Raw genomic sequence first — 24,360 nt, 5'->3', positions numbered from 1 at the left:
AATTATTGTAATGTAGTTTGATGATTCTGATGGGCTTCACATTGATCGAAACAGTGTTCGGTTAAAGGGTTTGATAGTTTACGTAAAAATTGAAACGAAATCATATTTTGAAAAAAAAAAAAATGATTGTGAAAATTGATATTTAGGTCCACCTAAAATCAATTAATTGTAGTCGTATCCACAATGTCAAGACGACCAGTATTAGAGGATGTCAATGATGACGATATAGATAACCTTGACATGGACATTGCAGAATTTGATCCAAATTTAAAAACTCCAATAGCTCCAAAAATACCAGAACCATCAATTGTAAGGTCTCAAGATCAAGAATTACCATTGTTCCCACAAATTCCAATAAATAATCAACCTCCACAACAATCTAAACAACAAATCCATAAACAAAATAATATAATAGATCCCAAATCATTTTCTCAAGAAGAAGAAGCTGAATTTAAAAAATTTCAAATTGTATATCCTTGTTATTTCGATTTGAATAGATCTCATAAACAAGGTAGAAAAGTTAATATAGATAGAGCAGTCGAAAATCCATTAGCTAAAACAATAAGTGATGCTTGTCAAAAGTTAAGACTTCCAGTTTTATTAGAATTGGATAAAACACATCCACAAGATTTTGGAAATCCTGGAAGAGTAAGAGTGCTTTTAAAAAATCCAAAAGATAATAATAAACCAGTAAATTCTCAAATTCAAAATAAAAGAACATTATATAATAAAATATCAGATTATTTAGTAGATCATCCAACAGATTTAGATTCGGTTGGTGCTAAAAGTGGTATAAAATTACCAAGTGATTTACAATCAAATTTTAAACCTGATGAAATTCCAAAAGTTAAAGGTTTTAAAATGAATACAATTGTACCTATACATTCCCCATTAACAATGAAACATCCAATGACAAAATCAATTTATGATCCAGAACCAGAAACTGAAACTTCAAATACTCCAATAAAACCAAATGTTCCAAAACAACCAAAAAAGAAAATAATGAGACTAAGAGGTTAAATAATTTTGTTTAAAATTAATAAATAATACCTTAAGCTCCATATTTACTTCTATATTCTTCAATTGATTTCAAATCTTTCTCATCAATTTTACCTTTTAAAATCGTTATTACTTCACTTAGACTTACAATAGATAATATAGGTATACCATATTTTTCACTAACTGCTTTTGTTGCAGATTTTGTTGAATCAGTTATAGTTGTTTCTTGTCTATCTAATGCAATAATACATCCAACACATTGACCATTTTCTTGTTTTATAATTTCAAAGGCTTCATTTATTGCAGTACCAGCAGTTATAACATCATCAATAATTAAGATTTTTTTGTTATTTAATGAACATCCAACAATTGATCCACCTTCTCCATGATCTTTTTTCTCTTTTCTATTAAAACTATATCCAATATTACCATATTTTTCAGGTTTTAATTCATATAATTTTGCAACTGTTAAAGCAGCTAATGGTATACCTTTATAAGCAGGTCCAAATAAAATATCAAATTCAATTCCACTTTCTATTATTGCTTCAGCATATGCAGTGGCTAAATTTGATAATAATTTCCCATTATTAAACAAACCTAAATTAAAAAAATATGGTGATTGACGTTTTGATTTAAGAGTGAAAGTTCCAAATTTTAAAGCTTGTGAATCTAATGCTAATTGTAAGAAATTGGATTGATATGATGATGGAGTTGACATTTCGAAGTGGTTTACGATAAGAAAGAAGAGAGGGGGAAGAAGGAGAGAAGAGGGAACAGAAATGGTGATTAAATTGGGTTTTGACTTGGTAAATTGAATTGAGCGATGGAAAAAAAATCTCGCGATAACGTTTGGTAGTGATCGTGTGCTTGAAACAGCATAATTTACGATTTGAGTATTTTACCAACACAATTGTGTAGAGAAAACACAACTTATGATAAATAAAATATACTCATTTCAAGAAACTATATAGTCTATTCAAAGTTTGTACTCCTAATGATTATATAAACTTTTTACCAGGCAAATTTTGCAACAATTCCTTTTGGATATTTTCTAACAATGAACTTTCTCAATTCATCCCAACCAAAAACAACCAATCCAAACCCAATTGCAATAAAATAATATTCGACAGGAATTTGACTAGTACCCATAGCATTTTGAATAGCAGGTATATAATTGATTATAAAATTAACCATTAAAACAAAAGGAATAACAAATATGACTTTTTTATTTTTCAAAATTGAATGTTGAAATAAACTCAAATGTCTAGTTCTTAATGAAATTAAATTGAATACTTGCATGATAACCAAATTTATAAAATATATTGATGAAGACATAGCCAAATAATGATCAATGTTTGGTAAACTTTCATATGAACCAAAGGACAAAGCAAAATCATTGAATTTATAACCTCTTCTTGTCAAATTTAAAAATGAAACCATGAATGAAGTAAATGTATAGAAAGTACCCAAACATATATATGAGTGAAACATTAACTTCCAATCCACTAATCTTTCATTTGTTAAAATTCTTGGTTTTTTGGTCAATAGATTACTTTCAGCTTCTTCAAATGCCAAAACAATTGATCCACAACAATCAGTTAAACAACATATAATTATCATCAAAAATGAACTTAACATTTGAGGAAATCCAAAAAATACATTCATAATTATTGGCCAACATTCTGCATAAGAACCAGCTGGTAATAAATAAGCAATTGTTTTTTTCAAATTTTCAAAAACTAGTCTTCCAAATTTTAAAGCTTCAACGATTGATAAAAATAATTTATCTCCATCTGAGTTCATTAAAATTAAATCCGCAGCTTCTTTTGCAATATCTGATGCATCAATTAATGAAATACCAATATCAGCTTGTTTTAATGCTGGAGAATCATTAATACCATCACCAGTCATACCAACACAATGTTTGAATTTTTGAAATTGTTTGATGATTAATAGCTTTTGTTCTGGTGTAGTTCTTGTAAACACTAATTCATCATAATTTACCAATTGCTCCCATTGTGATTCATTTAATTGATTAAGTTCTTTTCCCGTTATACTCACTGCTAAATTATTTAAACCTAATGTATCTAATTTATCAACTTTTTCTGTGGTCACAATACCACATTGTTTAGCAATTGAAACACCTGTTAATTCATAATCACCAGTAATCATTACAATTTTAATACCAGCTTTTCTTAAAGTATTAATTACCTTATCAATAGCCTTTCTTGGTGGATCTTCAATTGCTATTAATCCCATGAAAATTAGACCCGACTCAATTTCATCTTTCAACATATTAGCACTTAAATTTCTATCAAATAAATCAATTGCCTCTTTATGAATAAGCTTTGATGATAATAAAATTACTCTTTTACCATTTGATGACCATTGCTTTTGTAAATCTTTCAAATAATTTAATTTTTTCAAATTTAATGGAGTTATACCAGTTTCAGTCATAATGAATTTACAATTATCAATTAAAACATCAGGTGCTGACTTCACTAATAATAAGTAACTTTCCAGTTCCTCAAATCCAACTTCATATAATGATTTCTTAATCTTTGGTTCAACTAATGATAACATATACTTATCCTTTGAATTGAATGGAATATCTAATTTTTTAATCCATTTATCTCTAATGGTATCACTTTTAACATTATCCTCGATGTATTGCAAAATTGCTCTATCAGTAGCGTTACCTCCTAATGCAACATTATTGACAATATGACTTTCATTACATAATGTACCAATTGTGAAAGCATGATTCTTAACAACTTCAGCATCGTCTTCATCACCAAGACATGTAGCAACAACTTTCATATTATTTTGAGTTAAAGTACCAGTTTTATCAAAACAAAGTACCGAACATGAAGCCAAAGTACCACACATATGTAAGCTTTTAACTAAAATTTGTTGCTGCTTCATTTTATAAGCTGTAAGTAATAAGACAAAGGCAATTGAAACAGGTAATGATTCAGGTATGGTTGCAACAGCAAAACTAACTAAATCAATAATCAAATTTGACACATTTATCCAATCTGGACAATCTTTATGTAACCAAGTACACCAAATGATAATTGTCAATATAACAAGAAACAAAATAACACCTGAAATGAAAGCAACGAAATAAAAAATTTCCTTTTGTAATGGACTCAAACCTTTTCTAGGTTGTGAAGTCATTTTTGCTATTGAACCAAATATTGTATCATCTCCAGTTGAAACAACAATACCTCTACCAGTACCATTCAAACAAAAAGAACCTTGCATACCAATACAACTACTTTCCAAATAATTCGAATTGATTTCATCACTATAACTTGTAGCAACGACAGGTTTAGATTCTCCAGTCAAAATAGCTCTATCAAATGACAAATCAGGTGAATTACTTATAATCCTCACATCAGCTGGGATTTTGACTCCAGGACTGAACTTAACCACATCACCAGGCACTAAATTAACACTATCAATAGTCAATGGCTTACCGTTTCTGATGACTGCACAATCACTAGCGACTAGATTATGAATTGAATTCATGACTTTTGAACTTGAATAATCTTGAATAAAATTAAAAGCAGCTTGAATTAAAAATACAACAATCAAAATTATACCAAGTACCAAATTTGCAACAGCAGGATTAGGATTACCTAAAGGTTTCCAACTAATAATGCACAAAATACCACCAGCTAACAACAATGCACCAAATCCACCAAAAAAATACATAAACAATTTTTTTAAAAGCCCATTTGGAGGTTTTGATTGTTTATTTTCACCATAAAGTTTTGAATTTTCTTGATATTGATAATCACTTAATCCATGAATTAAATTTGTTGAAAATTTTGTAGCAATATCATCAATTGAATCCAGATTATAAGTGTATGAACTAAATTTTGAGGTAACAGTTGATTCTTTCTGTTCATTCTCAAGATCAACTTTATGAGATATGGTTTTGAATATACCAGGTAAAACATTTGACGGATCTGACTTTTCTTTTATTGGAAAAATTTTGTTTAAACTGTTTGATCTTGAATGAATTGAAAATCTTCTTTTTCTTGATCTTCCTCTTTTCAACTCTTGATTTTCTAAATTATTTTCATCAAATTTGATACCTTCTTCTTGATCCTTTTCTTCCCATTTGGAAATAGTACTTTCTGAATATCTTGACTCCATATTTTTTTGATTCGAATTGAATTGCTTTCAGATTCTGCTTAAAATTTTTTGAGAAATCCATAGTTCTTTATACCTTTTTCATTTCAGATAATCTCTTGACTAGTACTGAGATGTATTCAAGTTATTAAAAACCCCTTTTGGTGTTATAATTAGTATCGATTCACATGTCCAGCACTTCAGCAAATTATTGAGTTACAGATTTGAGGTATTTTTTCGAGTTCTGAAAATTGTAAATCTTACCTCATTTTGGAAGTATTGTTGATAATTCAAAATCCCTCAAAATTGAGCCACTCAAAAAAATTCTCGAAATCATTTGATAAACAATAGTTTATGAAATTTACAAATACTATTTCACAATTGACAATGATAGAATTAAATTCTGTTTGTAACCAGTTCCTTTGTTGTAGCTTGAAATTAAATTTTGGAGAATAGATTGTTAATCTTGTCTGAAAATGATCTATTATAAATTATTGTCCCAATTCAATTTTGCGCAATTAAAAATTTGGACAATCAAAGGTTTTGATTCACATCACTTCAACTATCTATCTCGTTGAACTAGACTTTGGTATTTTAAATCAATATAGGTTTAGATATGTTGCTGATGTTAAGTCGCGACTGTTTACTATCATTGAAAGGACATGTTGTGCATTTGTTTCTCATTCATCGATAAAATAAATTTTAAATTTTTGAGAGATTTAATTAGACATATTGCATTTAATAAATCACTAAAAATTCCAAACATCAATAAACAAGATTGAAAAATTTTGCTTTTTTATAAATTTTAAATAGATTCAATTCTCCTATTTCAATAACGCAAATATTTACTATATCGCATTTATTTAACACGTATATTCTGAATTTTTCGTAGTACTTATCAAAATATTTTAACTGTATATGCCTAAGTTTCCAAAAGTGAAGTGTTTTGCAAAAAGTTTGGTCCACTCTTTTAGAAATTACTTTTAAGAAACCGAAAGCAAAAGTTAGTGTTAAATTAGGTTACTTTCCATTTTTGTTTGAGCGGAGAGAAATGATAATTGAATGTTTTACTTAATGTTTCAAATTATTACACAAAACAATTCAAATTTAGTAGCTCGTTCCTCGTATATTTGAATTATTCATCATTTTTGAAGAAAGTCTCACATGGCTTCTGTTTCACTGATTCTAAGTACATGCATTCGGATCGACGGTGCAAGCCGCTACATTCTAATCAAATATTTATAACTTTAACTTTTGTCGCCTCTCACACAATTATAGATCTGATGAACTGCAATGTTCACTCACTACTTCGATTAAAAATGCGACAAATTTATGGACAAAATCTGAAAATATTACTATACCACGGGTCATGAAGAAGAGAAACTAATGACTGGATGTAGAACTTTATCTGCAAAAATAAATGCTATGGAAAAATTGCTTGCATGGCATCTCATTCACAACTTTTTACGATTTATGCTTTTGAAAGGAATATTTGGCAAAGTGATGTTCGAGAAATAGTATTGCTGTAGAGATGTAAAAATTTTCATTTGAAAATCGTAAAACTTTAAGTCTTTAAAGCATCGAAAAAGTCAAATTCACAAACATTAACGCCCAAATTGTCACAAGGAATCAATAAAAATTTGAGAAGTGTTTGTAAATACAGTCATTCTCAATTTTTACCCTCTGAAAATTACCAGATATTGACATTAAGGAATGTTGAAAATTTTTGGGTCAATTACGAAAGGCGTGTACCTTTTCATTTTGCACAAAGACTAACAAATCAATTGCAGATTCTTATGGAGATAGAATCTGAATCCGTTTAAGGCATTGTATTTGAAATAAAAGTTTGGAATCTAGCTTGTTCATAAAGTAGAGACCTTAATGAAATATGTAGCTCTATAATATTTCTCGACTATGAAATGCTTTTCGACGAATTACTCGTACATTATTCTAAAATTTTGAAACACTGTTTATATCTTTATCAAATGCTGTTTTGACACAAAAGTATGTGCACTCAAATGTACTTACTTATTACTTGACTCGTGTTGATGAATTAACGTTTCCCAAAATAGAAATAATAAAATAGACTGGACGATCAATTTCTAATTTTGTTGAACAATTTAAAAATTTCATCAAAATACTCAGACCTATTACACAATATAATTTTTCACTTTTTATAAATTTTTTTCTCTTACTAAATAATCTCTTATCACGTGATATTTACACGTTGTGAGTAAAACTTATTGAAAATTGAAAAATAATTTTTCAACATACTTTTTCTGTATTACTTTTCAAATTTTAACAAACAAGTTAATTCATTCAATTATCAACTATGGTTCAATCATCAGTATTAGGATTCCCAAGAATTGGAGGTCAAAGAGAATTAAAAAAAGCTACCGAAAGTTATTGGGGTGGCAAATCAAGTGTCGAAGATTTATTAGAAGTTGGTAAAAATTTAAGAGCTAAAAATTGGACCGCTCAAAAGGAAGCTGGTGTTGATATCATTCCATCAAATGATTTCTCATACTATGATCAAGTTTTGGATTTATCTTTATTATTCAATGCTATCCCAGAAAGATATACTAAATATGACTTGGCTCCAATTGATGTTTTATTCGCCATGGGTCGTGGTCTTCAAAAAAAAGCCACTGACTCCACACCAGCTGTTGATGTTACTGCATTAGAAATGGTCAAATGGTTCGATTCAAACTATCATTATGTTAGACCAACTTTTTCACACTCAACTGAATTCAAATTAAATACTGCTGCCGGTATTAAACCAGTTGACGAATTCAATGAAGCTAAGGCTTTAGGCATTCAAACCAGACCAGTTATTTTAGGTCCAGTATCTTACTTATATTTAGGTAAAGCTGATAAAGATTCATTGGACTTAGATCCAATTTCTTTATTACCAAAACTTATTCCAGTATATAAAGAATTATTAGCAAAATTAAAAGAAGCTGGTGCCGAACAAGTTCAAATTGATGAACCAATCTTAGTTTTAGATTTACCAGAATCAGTTCAATCCAAATTCAAAGAAGCTTATGATGCTTTGGTTTCAAGTGATGCTCCAGAAATTATTTTAGCTACTTACTTCGGTACTGTTGTTCCAAATTTAAAAGCTATTGAAAATTTACCAGTTGCTGGATTCCATTTTGATTTTGTTAGAAACCCAGAACAATTGGAACAAGTTGCTTCCATCCTTAATGGTAATCAAACTTTATCAGCAGGTGTTGTTGATGGTAGAAACATTTGGAAAACTGATTTCGCAAAAGCATCTGAAGTTGTCAACAAAGCTATTGAAAAAGTTGGTAAAGATAAAGTTGTTGTTGCCACTTCTTCATCATTATTACACACTCCAGTCGATTTAGAAACCGAAACTAAATTACCAGCTGAAATCAAAGATTGGTTCTCATTTGCTACCCAAAAATTAGATGAAGTTGTCACCATTGCTAAAAATGTTTCCGGTGAAGATGTTGCTGATAAATTAGAAGCTAATGCTAAATCAATCAAAGCTAGAAAAGAATCATCAATCACAACTAATCCAAAAGTTCAAGAAAGATTAACAACTATTAATGAAGGTTTAGCTACCAGAAAAGCCGCTTTCCCAGAAAGAAATGCTGAACAACAAAAGAAATACAATTTACCATTATTCCCAACCACAACTATTGGTTCATTCCCACAAACTAAAGAAATTAGAGTAAGTAGAAACAAATTTGCTAAAGGTCAAATCACTGCTGATGAATATGAACAATTCATTAACCAAGAAATTGAAAATGTCGTCAGATTCCAAGAAAAAATTGGTTTAGATGTATTAGTTCATGGTGAACCAGAAAGAAATGATATGGTTCAATATTTCGGTGAACAATTAGATGGTTTTGCTTTTACTACAAACGGTTGGGTTCAATCATATGGTTCTAGATGTGTTAGACCACCAATCATTGTCGGTGATGTCTCAAGACCAAAAGCAATGACCGTTAAAGAATCAGTTTATGCTCAATCATTAACTAAATCTCCAATGAAAGGTATGTTAACTGGTCCAGTCACCATTTTAAGATGGTCATTCCCAAGAGATGATGTCTCAGGTAAAATTCAATCATTACAATTAGGTTTAGCTTTAAGAGATGAAGTTAATGATTTGGAAAAAGCTGGTATTACTGTTATTCAAGTTGATGAACCAGCTATTAGAGAAGGTTTACCATTAAGAGCTGGTAAAGAAAGATCAGATTACTTAAATTGGGCTGCTCAATCTTTCAGAGTTGCTACATCTGGTGTTGAAAACTCAACTCAAATCCATTCACATTTCTGTTATTCTGATTTAGATCCAAACCATATTAAAGCTTTAGATGCTGATGTTGTTTCAATTGAATTTTCCAAAAAAGATGATCCAAATTATATTCAAGAATTTTCAGACTATCCAAATCATATCGGTTTAGGTTTATTCGATATTCATTCACCAAGAATTCCATCTAAACAAGAATTCGTATCAAGAATTGAAGAAATTTTGAAAGTTTATCCAGCTAACAAATTTTGGGTTAACCCAGATTGTGGTTTGAAAACTAGAGGATGGACAGAAGTTCAAGAATCATTAACTAATATGGTTGATGCTGCTAAAGATTTCCGTGCTAAATATTAATTTAATTCCTTAGCTGCCATTTGATATTGCATTTTATTCAACATTAATGTAATTTTTAACGAGATTTATGAAGAAACACCAAAACAAATATTCACTTTTTTATATTATTAAATCATTGTTTATGCACAATGATTCTTTTTTTACTAATTATTTTATAGGTTCAACATCGGTTAATTATATAATTTTTTTTTAATGTATTATTCATTTATATATTAAATCATTTCGTTCAGTTCTGGAGACCTTTGGTATAAACTCTTTTTGATTTTGTCTATTCTTCATTCAACGCCATGACTAGCTGTCATCAACTAATTAATACAATGATCTTAAATGAAGGTAATTTATATTGATTCAGGCTACTACAATATTCATTTAATAAATCGACTCTTATTAAAATATCGTAAAATCCATATAAAATTCGAGACCTCAGCTGGTAGCAGATTGCCACCAAAAAAATACGGTCTTGGGATAAAACACAATTACTGTATACGTTAGTTCTACTACCCAACTTCAAACTCATCAATAATAATGTCAGATGATTCGCAAATAGCTGAATTTGTATCAATTACAAATGCTTCAAAATCTTTGGCTGAACAGTATATTCAAAGAAATAATGGAGATTTAGTTGAAGCAATTGAAGATTTTTACGCTAATAATGAACATTCAAGTCAAACGTCAGAGCAACATCAACCACCAATTGCTGCTGCTAAATCCAACTCCAAACCAAAAAAACCATCAAGTGGGATTAGGACATTCCGAGACTTGAACGAAGATGAAGATGATGAGGACGAACGGACTAATAATAATTTCTTCACTGGTGGTGAAAAATCAGGATTGCAAGTTGAAGATCCTAATAAAGATCGTGATAAAAGTATAATTGATCAAATTTTTCAAAGAGCAAAAGACCAAATGAATTTGCCTGATGATAGACCAAGTGCGTCCAGTCTGGGACAACCTGCTCAAGAATCATTTCAATTTTCCGGAACAGGCTTTAAATTAGGTGATGGAAATGAACCAAGTGAACCAGTTGAAGATCCAAATGCAAATATGAGAAATTTATTAAATAAGCTAAAACCAAAAAAAGTTAATAGAGAGATAACGTTTTGGAAACAAGGTTTTACAGTTGGAGATTCAGAATTGTACAGTTATAATGATCCTAGAAATCAAAGAATATTGAATGAAATAGAACAAGGAAGAGTTCCTATTAATATTTTACAAGTCGATCCACAAGATGATGTTGACGTAACAGTTTCAAAAAGAACAGATGAAGATTATGCTCCACCAAAAAGAAAAGTTGGAGGTTATCATGGATCAGGTCATAGATTAGGATCACCAGTTCCTGGGGAACCAATTACAAGCTCCAACGCAACCACCACTACGTCTTCAACTCCTACCAATACTGAAACGAGCAAGAACTCCTCATCCTCCGCTACACAAGATTCAAAATTTTCAAATGACCAAGGTAATGGTGACACATTAGTTCAAATTAGATTTGCTAATGGAAAAAAAGTATCTCATAAATTCAACTCAACCGATAGCATTAAAACAGTTTACAATTTTGTCAGAAATCATGAACTTAACAGTGATAAGGAAAGAAATTTTACATTGAGTCATGCTTTCCCAGTGAAACCAATTGAAGAAAGTGAAGAATTAACAGTTGCTGATGCAAATTTGAAAAATGCGGTTATAGTACAAAGATGGGTGTAATACTTAATCATCAAATTAAATATATATCTATCTATAAATTATCCATTGCTTCTATATAAATACACTCTCCTTCAATGAAGTCAATCACTAAAGGTTCTTCTACTTTCACCACACTCCCAATCTTTATATCTTGTCTGTAGCTTATAACCTTGAGTTCAATGCCACGTTTAAAACAATACGCTCGACAAACAACTTGATTTAAGTCTTTTTTTATGACACTAGTAACTATGCATTGGAGTTTGCTTTTATTAATTTGCAAAATTTTCAACTTCTCATATTTGTTTAGTAAATACTCCCAAATTTTACTATCTGGTTTAATTAATGAGGACAATTGACTTTGACTTAAAGGACCTCTTAAATTATATCCGATACGTTTAAATTGATGAAAATTTTGAATTTGATCTACGGGACACATCTGAATTGTATTGATGTAGTGGGTATAGGACAATAATTGAAATTGATTCAATAATGCTTCGCCAGAGTCAAAAATAGTGAAAATATCAACAAAACCTCGTCTCAAACCTAGCGGTGTGTTTTGCTCAAAAGATGTCAAGCTTTTCTTGATAGGGGACAAGTAGTTGTTGGATATGATTTTTGCACTTTCAGATATATTACCATTTATGTTTCTAGCCATTATACTATGAGAATATTTTTCGGAATCGAAAGCGGGAAATAACATATTATCATGTTCAACATGTACCTTATCCTGATTGTAATCGATTGAATCCAAACTTTGTGACCTGTTGATCACTGGTATATTATGTTCAGAACAAAATTCTGCAACTAGACAACCAGTGAAAATTTTGATTTCATCTAACAAAAACCCAGCTTCTGATTTTAAGCCAACTGACGCAGCTCCAGCCATTTGCCTACTTTTGAAAAATGACTTCATCACATGAAAAATATAATTCAAATTATGAATATCAACTTTGTTCAAGCGAACATCCGATTCCACATTTTCCATATTTCGATTGATTCTAAGTAATTTAAAAAAAGAAGGTTCCAATTCTCCAGTCAAACACTTTTGTAAAGTCTTCATATTCACATTTTTAACATTAACATTTGAAATAGAGTCGAAACTTATATTAATTTTTCCCTTAAATGAATCAAAAGCTTTCAAATCAAATGAGTTGAGCTCAAATGATATGGTCAAACAAGTTGCTTCGGAGATGTTTCTTCTCTTTTTTTTAGGTTTATCAATATTTTCCCAAACTTCATCATTTTCCACGTAGTTTGCATAAGTTTTAAATCTTCGCTTGGCTTTAAATTCATTTGAGTACAATTCATTTAAAGAACCATTGTTGTAATCAATTTTACGTCTAATTATGCTGCTCCCAAATATGTTCTGAAATAAAGAAGAATTAGGTGGCATGAAAGATATCAAATCTGGAATATGAACATTTATGATATACTTCCTTGAGTTTAATGTTTCAATAGATATCCCAAATTGAGTGGATTCATCATTTCCTAAACCATATATCACATGATCGTGATAAAACTTTTTGGTTCTTAAATACTTGAAATTGTCCTTTGGGTTAAAAATTGGAGAGGCGCGGTTCAGCAATTGACTAGAATTTGAAACACTCATTTGGGTTGGAGATCCAAATAGTCCCAGCGACAAATAAATGTCAGTATCGGAATCATAAATTTTCAATTCTACCAATAAATTGTAAATATCAGAAACATTTGACAAATCTAGCTTACTTAATTGACGCATGATACTATCGTGCGGATAAATTATTGCAAATTTCATTACCTCTATAATATAGCTATGATGCCTCCCTTCAAATACTTTCAAATAAATATTTAACTCTTCCTTTGACATTCCTCTTATATTTCTTAAGAATTCAAGCACTTCATTGACATAATGTTGCCCTTCGAAATTTTTCAACATTTGATTGACTTTGCTTTGAATCGCTCTGGAATTAACGTAATAATGACTAGCAGAATGACAATTGTTTGAATGGTGCCAGAGGGCTAAATTGGAAGCCGTATTGACCTCAAAATAATTCGGTGCTAACCATGACGTGGAGTCAATTATATTCCAATGAATACTATATAGGAATACATGCTGCCAAAATAATGATGATGCAATTCTCATTAAGTCAGATTCCCTCAATCTTATCGCATCAACAATATCCAATATTGTAACAGGTGTCACTTGATCTTGTGCAAATTGACTAAAAAGGTTGTTGAACGTAGCAGATGTTTTACGCTTGAATATTTTGGATTCATGTATCAAACTTTCTAGGCATTTCAATGTCAACTGTCGGTCCTTATGGTTAAGATCATGCCTTTGAAGTACTATGGAATCAAAATTGACAAAATTGTTAGGAATGAATTGGTGGAGTTGAAATTTCACGTCAATAGGTTTAACTTGCAAAATATCATTCTCCGTAGTCAACACTAAACAATGATTAAATCTCTCATCAAATCTAGCCTGAAGGTTTTGAACGACAATTCCAGCCTTCATGATTTGATCGTTTTGAAATTCAACAAACGAGCCTATTTGAGGTACATTTGAATTGCTCTCATCGACGATTACTTGAAAATCCTTTGGCTCCACACTAGGAACATTAACTTCGGATACTAACTTTGAAAGACTCTCAGATTTTATCTGCCTATAACTATTTTGAAAATATTTTAATGGTTTTAAGTATGGATTGAGACATTTGGAATGAGTTGATATGAATCTCGATTTTGCAAGGATGAAAGAGGCAAAACGGACATGCCGTAGACCTTTGTTAATTATATTCCTCATCTTATTGTCATATAATTGTTTGGAGGCGGATCATTGGTGATGTATGTATAAAATATTTTGCAACTGAATATCTTATCATGATGTAATATTTTTACTTCGCATAATATTAAACATTTTTAAATTTTTCAGTCTGAAACATTCGTCTCACTCTGCAGCATTATCCAATATTTATTAATTAAATGGTACGTATTAATCTCAAACCTTGATTGCTTGCTTTTTAAATAATTATACTAACATGACACCAGTCGAAACCAGTCCAACCCTCAATTGAAAGTTTGACAAAGTTAGTTAGTCAAAACACGGAATCAGCCAATATTTTTCCAATCTTCAAGTATGTGAGTCAGAATGAAATCACTCTACACCAAGCTTATTTGAAATTAGCTGATGTGAATAACAAAGAAAGAAGTCCATCTTTCCTATTTGAATCTTCTGTGAAAGGTGATACAGTTGATAGATACTCATTCATAGGAGTAAATCCTTCGAGAATTATAAAAACTGGGGACGATCCAAATAAATTTCCGGAACAATATTGTGATGTTGACCCAATCACTATTTTAGAGAAAGAGTTAAGTCTGTATAAGCAGGCGTCATTACCTGGTTTACCAAAATATAGTGGAGGAGCTACGGGATATATCTCGTACGATTGTATCAAATATTTCGAACCTAAAACGAAAAGACCTTTGAAAGATGTTTTGGGTTTACCAGAGGCAGTATTCATGTTTTGTGATTTGGTCATTGCATTTGATCATGTGTATCAAAGATTTCAGATAATATATAATATCAAAATAGACAACACTCATAATCTAACTGAGGAATATGAGAAGGGAACTATTGAGATAGAGAAAATCGAGAAAATCTTATTATCAAATGACTCGGTAAAACCAAATCAGGGTCCAATAAAGCTAGGACAAACTTTCACATCCAACATTGGTCAACAAGGTTATGAAAATCATGTAACGACTTTAAAAGAGCATATTTTAAAAGGTGATATAATCCAAGCAGTACCTTCTCAACGAATTGCCAGACCTACAAATTTACACCCTTTTAACATATACAGACATCTAAGAACGGTTAATCCTTCACCATATTTATTTTATATTGACTTAATCGAATTCCAAATAATTGGGGCGTCACCAGAGCTTTTGGTTCAAACAGACATCAATAATAGAGTTGTCACTCATCCAATTGCCGGTACTATACCTCGTGGTAAAACAAATGAAGAGGATGAGAAAAATGCTGAAATATTGCGTGAAAGTTTGAAAGATAGGGCTGAACATATTATGCTCGTTGATTTAGCTCGTAATGACATAAATAGAGTTTGTCAACCTAGATCCAATAAAGTCGATAAATTGTTAACTATTCAAAGATTTTCTCATGTGATGCACCTTGTTTCTGAGGTGAGCGGTATATTGAGAGATGACCAAACTAGATTTGATGCTTTTAGGTCAATTTTTCCGGCTGGTACAACTAGTGGGGCTCCTAAAGTTAAAGCAATGGAATTGATTGCAGAATTGGAAAAAGAAAAAAGAGGAGTTTACGCTGGAGCTGTTGGTCATTGGGGTTATGATGGTAAAACTATGGACACATGCATTGCCTTAAGAACAATGGTTTTTAAAGATGGAGTTGCATATTTACAAGCAGGAGGAGGTATTGTATTTGATAGTGACGAATATGAAGAATACATGGAAACAATGAATAAGATGAGAGCTAATAATAATACCATTGTTGAGGCTGAGAAAATTTGGGCTGAAAAAGTTGGAACTATATAACGTAGACAAATTGGTTTAATTTGCTGAATTGGTCTCGGGTTATCATAGTAAGTTCGTTATATTCAAGAAATTATTAGTAGCTTTTGAATTCTTCAGTATAGATCAATAGCAAAATTTAAACCTGTATATAAAATTATGATTATTGGAAGATCATCATTAAAAATTATGTAAGAATAGACTTTAAATTTACGACTTCCATTCTCACTCGCATGTAAATTAATCCATACTTAACACAATAATCATTTTCACGCTCAAATATTCTAGTGATAACTACTACGATCATTTATATTTAAAATAAAGCAAATAAGAAATTCTAGTTTGTTCAAATAACGCTTACAAAAATTATTTGTCAATCCCTCAAGTTTATCATACACCACAACTAGTGGTGACTCCGACATACCAATTACACACTAATTCGATAGTTGCCAAATTTCGAAGGGCCAGCTTTAGGTGACAACAAATATCATTTATTGGACAACTTTAAGTTTAAATACCGGGAGTTTTATTAAAAGAGCGGCCTTGTATATTTTTTACGTGGGTAAGGTCAAAAAACTTTATTATCAACAACAACGAAATCTATCCATAATTCCCAATACTGCGCAACTTAGCTAGTTTTCAAGACCTAGACGTCATACTTTGGTGAAGTGTTTTTTTTAAAGAAATTTAATTCACAATATTGTATCATTATTTTTGATTTAAACTTCAAACTGCTAAAGATAGAACGAGGTTTTGTAATATAATATTCCAGAGAGTATGAGTAGTGGAGATGTTGATGTGGTTGCTTCTCCAGATCAGAATAATACTGCTACAGAAGATAAATCAAATCAATCACATTCCCCAGTAAGTGATCTGAGTAGTAATGTGAAGGTCAAGAAAACACCAACTTCATGGGAACCAGAAGACGACGTTCTTCTAATGCATCTTAAGGAGGTTCAAAAACTAGGTTGGAAACAAATAGCATCACATTGTATGTATCATTATTAAAAAATTAAAAAATTAATCAACTATACTAACACGATTATAGTCACAAATAGGACAGCAAATTCTGCTCAATTCAGATGGAGGCGGCTTAAATCAGGTAATTTAAAAAATTTACCTAAATCAGCTGCTGCATTGGGTGATAAGTTCAAACAGAATCAAGAGTTTTTAAATTCAGGTTCATCGTCTAAGAAAAAGAAAACAACTCAAACACCATCACAAACACCTACACTACCTAAACCCGAATCAACAGATAATTACCAATACAACAACGCTCCCAGTGGTGGTTTTCAAGGTTTCGATAATAATATATCCACTGCTTTAGCTGGCTTAAATGCACTATCAAATTCTCCATCTTATATACCTCATTCGAATGTTACCACACCTAAAATGTCAGTTGCATCACCTAATAATAATGGTCCACCAACAATTGTTACAACAGATTCCAATAATATTGAAACTACTGAAGATCAAAATTATGAAAATTCTCCAGAATCAGATTTGGAGTTAGTCAGTCGATCGGGTATAAATATACCTGGTGGCACTGGCGGCTATTATACTGAATTAGCCGTAGATCCAACTATAAACTTACCACATAATAGATCACATCCTGAAACTCCATCATCGTTAACACCACGAAACTCAACTTCTCATATAAAGGATCACGCCAATTCAATTTCAGTTGCTGCATCTGCTCTCAGAAATAATTCCATAATTCAAATCACAAATGATGATAGGGCGTCAATACTGTCTATAACTAGGGCATCAGTTTCTTCATTACCTTCAAAATCAATGAACATACCGCATCATCAACTGGGGAATAATCAGTTAGCTCACTTACCTGTTTTATTTGGTGGAGCAGGCAGTATCAGTGGCCCTTCAAGAAACTCTAGTATCAGTGGAGCTGGAGGGGTACATCAAACTACAGTTTCCAGCTTAAGAAATGGTTCATTAGCTGGAGCAAGTCTGGGATATTACTCCAGATCAGGATCTGTGGTGATACCTCATAATACAAATGAAGAACCGTTAAAGATTGATAAAGAAAAAATTGAAGCTAGTAATAAGAAATTACAAAAATTGAGAAGAAGTTTACCATCATCAACAACTTCTAAGAAAAGACAACAAAATAAAAAGCTAGATCTACCTTGGGCAATGGAAGAAGACGAACTTTTGATAAATAGGAGGAATAGAGAATTGTCATTTGCAGAATTATCAATACTACTACCCCAACGTACAGAAGGAGAAATTTGGTCAAGAATAGACCATTTAGAAAAATTAAGAAATGGAAACGATAGAAATGCACACTCGAGAGATCCAAGAAAAATTAGACAAAGTTCAATTGGATTAGATGACGTCAATGATTTATATGATGACGATGATGATGACGATGTAATAGGAGATATTGGAGTAAGTGATGATGATGATGATGAAAATGCTTTAGTTGATGTTGATGATGTTGTGACAAATGGTAGAAATAGAAAAAGAAGAGCAAGTTCTGCTATTAATCCGTTAGCTAGGCGTCCAATACGAAGACTACATTGACGACTACGATGAAAAAAAAAAGAAAAAGAAATAAATTGCACAAGATGATTTAAAAACTTCTAAGATTTATTACTTGTTTCATACTTTAATATAATTTCAATTCTCCTGTAACTTCATCTAATATTCTTTTAGGAGCAGGACCTAATCCTAATACTGTAGCACTTCCAGCAGCAATTTGTGTTCTACCTGCGTCATGAATAATACATGCATTAATACCTAAACTAATAGCTTTCGCATATAAAAGATCCATTTCTTCTTGATTCGGTACTTGCAAGGTAATTTTAGCTTGTCCATTACCATATTCCCATCTTTTCACCATTTCAGGATTATAAGCATCAGAGTTTGAATTTGTAACCTTTTTATATAATGATAATGTTGCATGAGAACATTGAGCCGCTGCTTTACCTTTTCCCATTTTTAAATCTTGTCGTATCACCAAGGTCATTCTTACTTCTCCAGGTATTTCATTTAAAGCCATTGAATTAATATCTAGATCCTCTTCGCTTTCTTCATCTTCTGTTTCTACATCTGTTTCATCATCTGATGATGTATAAAACTTTTTCGTTTTAAAATTCAGGTTCTTGTGAGAATTCCTGAATGTTTGACATGTGTAATAACCAGTTAAAAATGACAATACACCAACAGATATGATGGTGAAATTTACATTCATTCGTTTAATTGATAAATAAATGGTGATAATTACTAAGTTTTGTTAGTTAATTGTAAAATGAAATCGCATTTTACGTATCCTAGATTTATTTTTCCTAATGATAAGAAGAAGTAAAGCCGCACATCAAAGCTTATACCGAATACATATAAACATTTTATGCTAATTTCTTTAATTTTTTACCATTAAATTTACTTTTCTTCTTTTTTTTCTCAATTTTATTTGAATAATTTCTCCAATTTTTAACTCTATCATCTCTATTTTCTTCCCATTGGTTCTCCAATTTTCTTTTAGCATTATTTTCATCTTTTAATTTTTGATACATCTCATTTTTTCTAATTTCTTCACTTTGTTTAGCTAATTTTGTTAATTCTTCATCTGCTAATTCATTTATTAGAATCTCATTTACTTTTTCACGGATTTTGATATTATTTTCATGATTAAAATTTGAATCTATGATCTCACTATCTTTTTTGAAATGATTATATATTGAGTATAGTCGTTCTTTCTCTTTGTATTCATCTACATCTTCATCAGTGGTTGATAAGATTTTCATTGACTGATTCAATTTATCAAATGCTACCGAGGCTTGTGGGTGATCTGATTTATCAGGATGAATTAATAATGATTTCTTTCTATATATTTTTTTAACTAAACTAGGTATTTCATCAAATTCGATTGTCAATGGATTGAATTGCATGATGTCAAAAAAGTCATGATCAGAACATTTCAACACTCTATCTATTTCATTATTTCTATTCAATGCAGATTCTTCAATTGATAGTATTCGATTTAAGTCATCCATGACCTACTAAATCGATCAACTGATATAGGTCTTTTGTGTTGCAAATAATTATTTTATTCAGAATCTTTTCACAACAGGTCTTTATATGGCTTTTAAATTGATTAAACGTCAAATGTCACAGTCATGGAAACCAAGATACTATGATATTGGTGTAAATTTTTCAGATGCAATGTTTCAAGGTTATTATAACGGATCAAGTACGAAAAAGCATCCATGTGATATAGAAGAAATTATAAAAAGAGCTCATTTATTTAATGTTGAAAAAATGTTAATTACTGCATCTACGATAAAGGAAAGTAAAGAACATTTCAAACTTTGTAAAAATTATTCAAACCAATTTTATTCAACTGCTGGGGTACATCCTTGCTCTGTTGCTGAAGAATTTTATGAAAATGAATTTACATTACGAAAAGATGTTGATTCAAAATTAGAAGAATTAACAGAAATTTTGAAAGAAGGTTATAAATTGAATCATATAAAAGCATTTGGAGAGATTGGGTTAGATTATGATAGATTGCATTATTCAACGAAAGATCAACAAACCACAATGTTCCAAAAACAATTGGATATATTAACTAAAATTGATTTTAAAATACCTTTATTTTTACATATGAGAGCTGCATGTGATGACTTTGTCAAGATAATCAAACCATACGTAGATAGTGGAGTTATACCTCGAGGGTTTGGAGTTGTACATTCGTTCACAGGCACAGAGGATGAGCTACAAAAGCTACTAGACTTGGGATTTTATATAGGTATCAATGGGTGTTCATTAAAAACAGAAGATAATTTGACAGTAGCTTCGAAGATTCCCGTAGATAAATTAATGATTGAAACAGATTCTCCTTGGTGTGAAATTAGAAAAAGTCATGCAAGTTATCAATACATTACCCCATATCCCAACATTTTTTATCCTAAGATAGAATCATCAACAATAGATCAAACTTCAAGTCTAGAAAAATCAACATTCAAGTTAGATGATCATTTACTATTTCCATCAATTAAAAAAGAACATTATCAAAAACATTCGGATTATGTGGAGAGAAATAAATCAGAAGATAGTGAACTTAGATTTGGAATACTAAGTTCTCCTATGATCAAATCCAGAAATGAGCCAGTTGAAGTTGGTAAGGTTGCCGAAGTATTATGTAAATTGCATGGTATTACAGAACAAAAAGATATAGAAATTTTTATAGATACTATTTATAACAATTCTGTGAAATTGTTTAATAATTAATGATCATAATGACATTGAAATATTACGACTGTCTTTTCTCAAAATTATTTTTCCCTACCTTGTTTTACATTCTAGCTGCCTAAAGTAATGTTCTTTTTCTTACTTTCTACCTTCAAATCAGGAAACACTAATCTGCATCAGAGTTTGACTCTTCCTCCGATTCAACCTTTGATTCGGTATCTGATTCCAATTCGACCGCCTCCTCCGATTCGGCATCTGATTCGTCATCAGTTGCGGCATCTGATCCAGCGTCTGATCTAACATCTGAACCTACATCTGAACCTACATCTGATTCTAATTCTGATTCAACATCTAAATCTGACGCGTCATCAAAACTTTGATCTATCTCCTCAAAAATTTCACTTTCACTTGATGGTTTTGCCTGAAGCTTGGGTCTTATTGAAGTTTCCTTACATAAAACATAATCATCACTCATTTGAGTCAGGTTTTGAATTTTCAACTCATTAGTTGAGCACACATTAATTTCTTTCATAGCTTCTTCTTCAAAGGTATTCGGATTATCGATATCATCTTTCAAAAAATCCGATATTAACGATATACTATTTTGTGGGACGTTATTTGCAGTTTTAGCTTGATAAACCATAGCTGGTGCTGAATTGATTCCACCACTTGGTCCAAATAACATAGGTTTCCATAATAATTTTGAATAGTCTAATTTTGCATAATTTTTTGCTTCCCATTTTTTAATAACATCATTTATTTTCGGTAAATCTATAGCAATGGCAAATTCACCATTTGAATTTTCATATAAAGCGTCTAATTGTTCTAATGCAATAATGACATTTGCAGGAATCATACCTGTTAATTTACATAGGACATTTAATGTAATTTGAAAATTTTTGTCTCGATATTTTTCAAATAATTGTTTTAATCTATATGCAACTGCTATTTTCCAATAATTTCTATAACTTAGTAGACCTAAATCACTTAATGGTTTTTCGGGGGTTCCAAACTTAAACTCATTTCGACTAAGTAGATAACTGAAATCAATTAAAAGATTTCCATATCCTTTTCTTTGATATATTGGTAATGTAAGGATACAAGAAACATTATAATCCAGATTATTTAATTTTTCTTTTGAAAAATAGCCAACAAAATGATGTTTTGAAGGGTTTTGTAAATCTCTTTCGGATAACACATAAAATATAAATGGTTCAACATCATAATATAAAGTTTTGGAATTTAGAAAAAGCTTTGCCAATAAACATATATTTTGACAATAATTTATATTTTTCCTACCATCAACTTCCCATATTGAAATTTTGGAATCTCTATATATTTCAGTACCCGGTGGATGATGATTTGAGTAATTACAATTCTTTAATTGATGTCGTTGATATGAAATAGGAGAACTCATATATTTCAAACAATATTCACAAATGTATAATGTTTCACATTGTGAATATTCTTCTGGGTATGGTGCGATATACCAAGTATTGATTTCGTAATCTCTAAATACAATTTTTTTGATTTTTGATTTATTTAATGCTATATTTGATGGAGTTGATTCTTTACTTGACAGGAGAGGTTTATTGTCTTGCAATGGATCTTGTTCTTGGTTAGGTTTAAGCTTTTGGTTTCGTAGATTAATACCTTCCAGCTTGAATCTTTCAAATTTCATTCTATCCTCTTTTGTTGGGTCAGTGTCATTTATTATACAATCGGGAAAATCTAAAACTCCTTTGTACGGTAGATCCTTTCTTGACATTGCATATTTTAAAGTGACAAAATATTGATCATTATTTTCATTATTTCTAGTTTGATTATCAATGATTTTCAATAATCTTCTTTTTTTTCTTATAGGTTGTAAATCTTCTTCAACTTCTCTAGTCTTTTTAATCATTCGTTTTAATGAATAATCGTTTGAATTCTTGATCCTTCGACTCCTTTTATTTAAGTCACTCGGTATAATGTCGGAGTATACATGATTATTTGTAATTTTTAATTGATTCAAAAGATGCAGCACCATACTTGAACCATGATGTGTAAATGTAATTTTCGATTCTTAATGTATAAATATATTTATGTATATATATGGATGTTGAATTAGTATGTGAATTAACTAAATTGAGTGAGGATTATCTAATGAACAAAATTCGATTTAATTATGAGTCGTTTATAGGTACCTGGTATGTATAGATGATTAATTGATGTATTAAATTTAATTAGTCTTCATAATTATATTGTAGTAACTATTAAGTTTTAAAATTATTTTGATAGAAATGTAAATATAAATTTTTTAGAGAGATCAACAAACAAAACAAATGTAAGAGAGGTAGTGCACATTGTACAAAACATGAAACAAATTTGAAACATATCAAATAAATTTTGCAAATAAATAAAAGACAATACAAATTTTAGACTACAAATTCAAATAGTTGAGTTGAAAATTGTAGCTGCAATGTATTTATTCAAACATAGATAAAATTAGGCTCTTCAAATGGGATTTAATATATTGAATTTTTTGACTTTAGTCACTACTAGTTATTATTATAACTACGTGATACAACTTTTGGTCCATATTTTGTAGATGATTAATTGCAACGCTTTTTCTCAGAATAATGTTTTACAGATAAACACCACTAACATATAATGTCACCACAATTCAAATAGGTCAGAAAAAACAGTACTTTGTGGGTCTTTGAAGTATTCAAATCTCAATCATTTAAGTTTCGATTAGAACAAAAAGGCTTCATGTCTTTTGTTTTCTTTTCAGATACAATTTTATTCATAATGTGGTGAAACGGCTGAATCAAAAATTTACTCCATTTTTTTTAAAAAAATATATTTAGGCTAATATTATTTTTAAATATCGTCTCAATATTTTTCAAAAATCTGGGCTAAAGGTTCACTTCAAAAGATCCCCACAACTATATGACAGTCATGAACAACCTAAATTATTCTCCCACACTTGATTCTTCCTCCTCCTACATAGAAGTTATTTAGACGTAAGCGATAAAAAGTTCCGTTCAATAATCTTAATGTAGTTAACTCTACTCTGGTGATTTATTTTATCTTATCTTATCTAAAATTAGTACAAAGAAACTTATCAAAGTTTGATCTTTGTGGGACATTTCATATCTGATGTCCCACTAATG

General features: G+C 30.6%; 12 protein-coding genes across 12 annotated transcripts; 6 read left to right on the top strand and 6 right to left on the bottom strand. All coding sequences in view use genetic code 12, as the record gives it.

The window, feature by feature from the left end:
* Window positions 1-183: 183 nt before the first annotated feature.
* Window positions 184-1,020, top strand: SEC65 (RNA-binding signal recognition particle subunit; the record flags this gene model as incomplete). Its single annotated transcript, XM_051757053.1, has 1 exon — window positions 184-1,020. The coding sequence occupies one exon, from the start codon at window positions 184-186 to the stop codon at window positions 1,018-1,020; it is 837 nt and encodes a 278-aa protein (XP_051616973.1).
* Window positions 1,021-1,051: 31 nt separating this feature from the next.
* Window positions 1,052-1,717, bottom strand: URA5 (orotate phosphoribosyltransferase; the record flags this gene model as incomplete). Its single annotated transcript, XM_051757042.1, has 1 exon — window positions 1,052-1,717. One exon carries the CDS (start codon window positions 1,715-1,717, stop codon window positions 1,052-1,054), a length of 666 nt encoding a protein of 221 aa, XP_051616972.1.
* A 293-nt stretch (window positions 1,718-2,010) lies between these two features.
* On the bottom strand, window positions 2,011-5,166 carry KGF55_000233 (cation-translocating P-type ATPase; the record flags this gene model as incomplete). Its single annotated transcript, XM_051757031.1, has 1 exon — window positions 2,011-5,166. One exon carries the CDS (start codon window positions 5,164-5,166, stop codon window positions 2,011-2,013), a length of 3,156 nt encoding a protein of 1,051 aa, XP_051616971.1.
* A 2,308-nt stretch (window positions 5,167-7,474) lies between these two features.
* Window positions 7,475-9,778, top strand: MET6 (5-methyltetrahydropteroyltriglutamate-homocysteine S-methyltransferase; the record flags this gene model as incomplete). Its single annotated transcript, XM_051757020.1, has 1 exon — window positions 7,475-9,778. The coding sequence occupies one exon, from the start codon at window positions 7,475-7,477 to the stop codon at window positions 9,776-9,778; it is 2,304 nt and encodes a 767-aa protein (XP_051616970.1).
* A 525-nt stretch (window positions 9,779-10,303) lies between these two features.
* On the top strand, window positions 10,304-11,482 carry SHP1 (protein phosphatase regulator; the record flags this gene model as incomplete). Its single annotated transcript, XM_051757009.1, has 1 exon — window positions 10,304-11,482. The coding sequence occupies one exon, from the start codon at window positions 10,304-10,306 to the stop codon at window positions 11,480-11,482; it is 1,179 nt and encodes a 392-aa protein (XP_051616969.1).
* Window positions 11,483-11,513: 31 nt separating this feature from the next.
* Window positions 11,514-13,955, bottom strand: KGF55_000230 (uncharacterized protein; the record flags this gene model as incomplete). Its single annotated transcript, XM_051756998.1, has 1 exon — window positions 11,514-13,955. The coding sequence occupies one exon, from the start codon at window positions 13,953-13,955 to the stop codon at window positions 11,514-11,516; it is 2,442 nt and encodes an 813-aa protein (XP_051616968.1).
* Window positions 13,956-14,128: 173 nt separating this feature from the next.
* Window positions 14,129-16,012, top strand: TRP2 (anthranilate synthase; the record flags this gene model as incomplete). Its single annotated transcript, XM_051756987.1, has 2 exons — window positions 14,129-14,138; window positions 14,499-16,012. 2 exons carry the CDS (start codon window positions 14,129-14,131, stop codon window positions 16,010-16,012), a joined length of 1,524 nt encoding a protein of 507 aa, XP_051616967.1.
* A 753-nt stretch (window positions 16,013-16,765) lies between these two features.
* DOT6 (Dot6p) lies at window positions 16,766-18,532 on the top strand (the record flags this gene model as incomplete). The annotated part of the gene is made up of 2 exons (XM_051756976.1): window positions 16,766-16,983; window positions 17,047-18,532. The coding sequence occupies 2 exons, from the start codon at window positions 16,766-16,768 to the stop codon at window positions 18,530-18,532; spliced, it is 1,704 nt and encodes a 567-aa protein (XP_051616966.1).
* An 85-nt stretch (window positions 18,533-18,617) lies between these two features.
* On the bottom strand, window positions 18,618-19,202 carry KGF55_000227 (aminoacyl-tRNA hydrolase; the record flags this gene model as incomplete). The annotated part of the gene is made up of 1 exon (XM_051756965.1): window positions 18,618-19,202. The coding sequence occupies one exon, from the start codon at window positions 19,200-19,202 to the stop codon at window positions 18,618-18,620; it is 585 nt and encodes a 194-aa protein (XP_051616965.1).
* Window positions 19,203-19,356: 154 nt separating this feature from the next.
* On the bottom strand, window positions 19,357-20,004 carry KGF55_000226 (uncharacterized protein; the record flags this gene model as incomplete). The annotated part of the gene is made up of 1 exon (XM_051756953.1): window positions 19,357-20,004. One exon carries the CDS (start codon window positions 20,002-20,004, stop codon window positions 19,357-19,359), a length of 648 nt encoding a protein of 215 aa, XP_051616964.1.
* Window positions 20,005-20,089: 85 nt separating this feature from the next.
* Window positions 20,090-21,241, top strand: KGF55_000225 (3'-5'-exodeoxyribonuclease; the record flags this gene model as incomplete). Its single annotated transcript, XM_051756942.1, has 1 exon — window positions 20,090-21,241. One exon carries the CDS (start codon window positions 20,090-20,092, stop codon window positions 21,239-21,241), a length of 1,152 nt encoding a protein of 383 aa, XP_051616963.1.
* Window positions 21,242-21,368: 127 nt separating this feature from the next.
* On the bottom strand, window positions 21,369-23,105 carry SAS3 (Sas3p; the record flags this gene model as incomplete). Its single annotated transcript, XM_051756931.1, has 1 exon — window positions 21,369-23,105. One exon carries the CDS (start codon window positions 23,103-23,105, stop codon window positions 21,369-21,371), a length of 1,737 nt encoding a protein of 578 aa, XP_051616962.1.
* Window positions 23,106-24,360: the final 1,255 nt, after the last annotated feature.

The sequence above is a fragment of the Candida pseudojiufengensis genome, assembly GCF_024610245.1.
Source record: "Candida pseudojiufengensis strain CBS 10847 chromosome Unknown scaffold6, whole genome shotgun sequence".
Lineage (NCBI taxonomy): Eukaryota > Fungi > Ascomycota > Pichiomycetes > Serinales > Debaryomycetaceae > Lodderomyces > Lodderomyces pseudojiufengensis.
The sequence above is the reverse complement of the archived record's forward strand: the minus strand, read 5'-3'. Positions and strand labels throughout refer to the sequence as shown.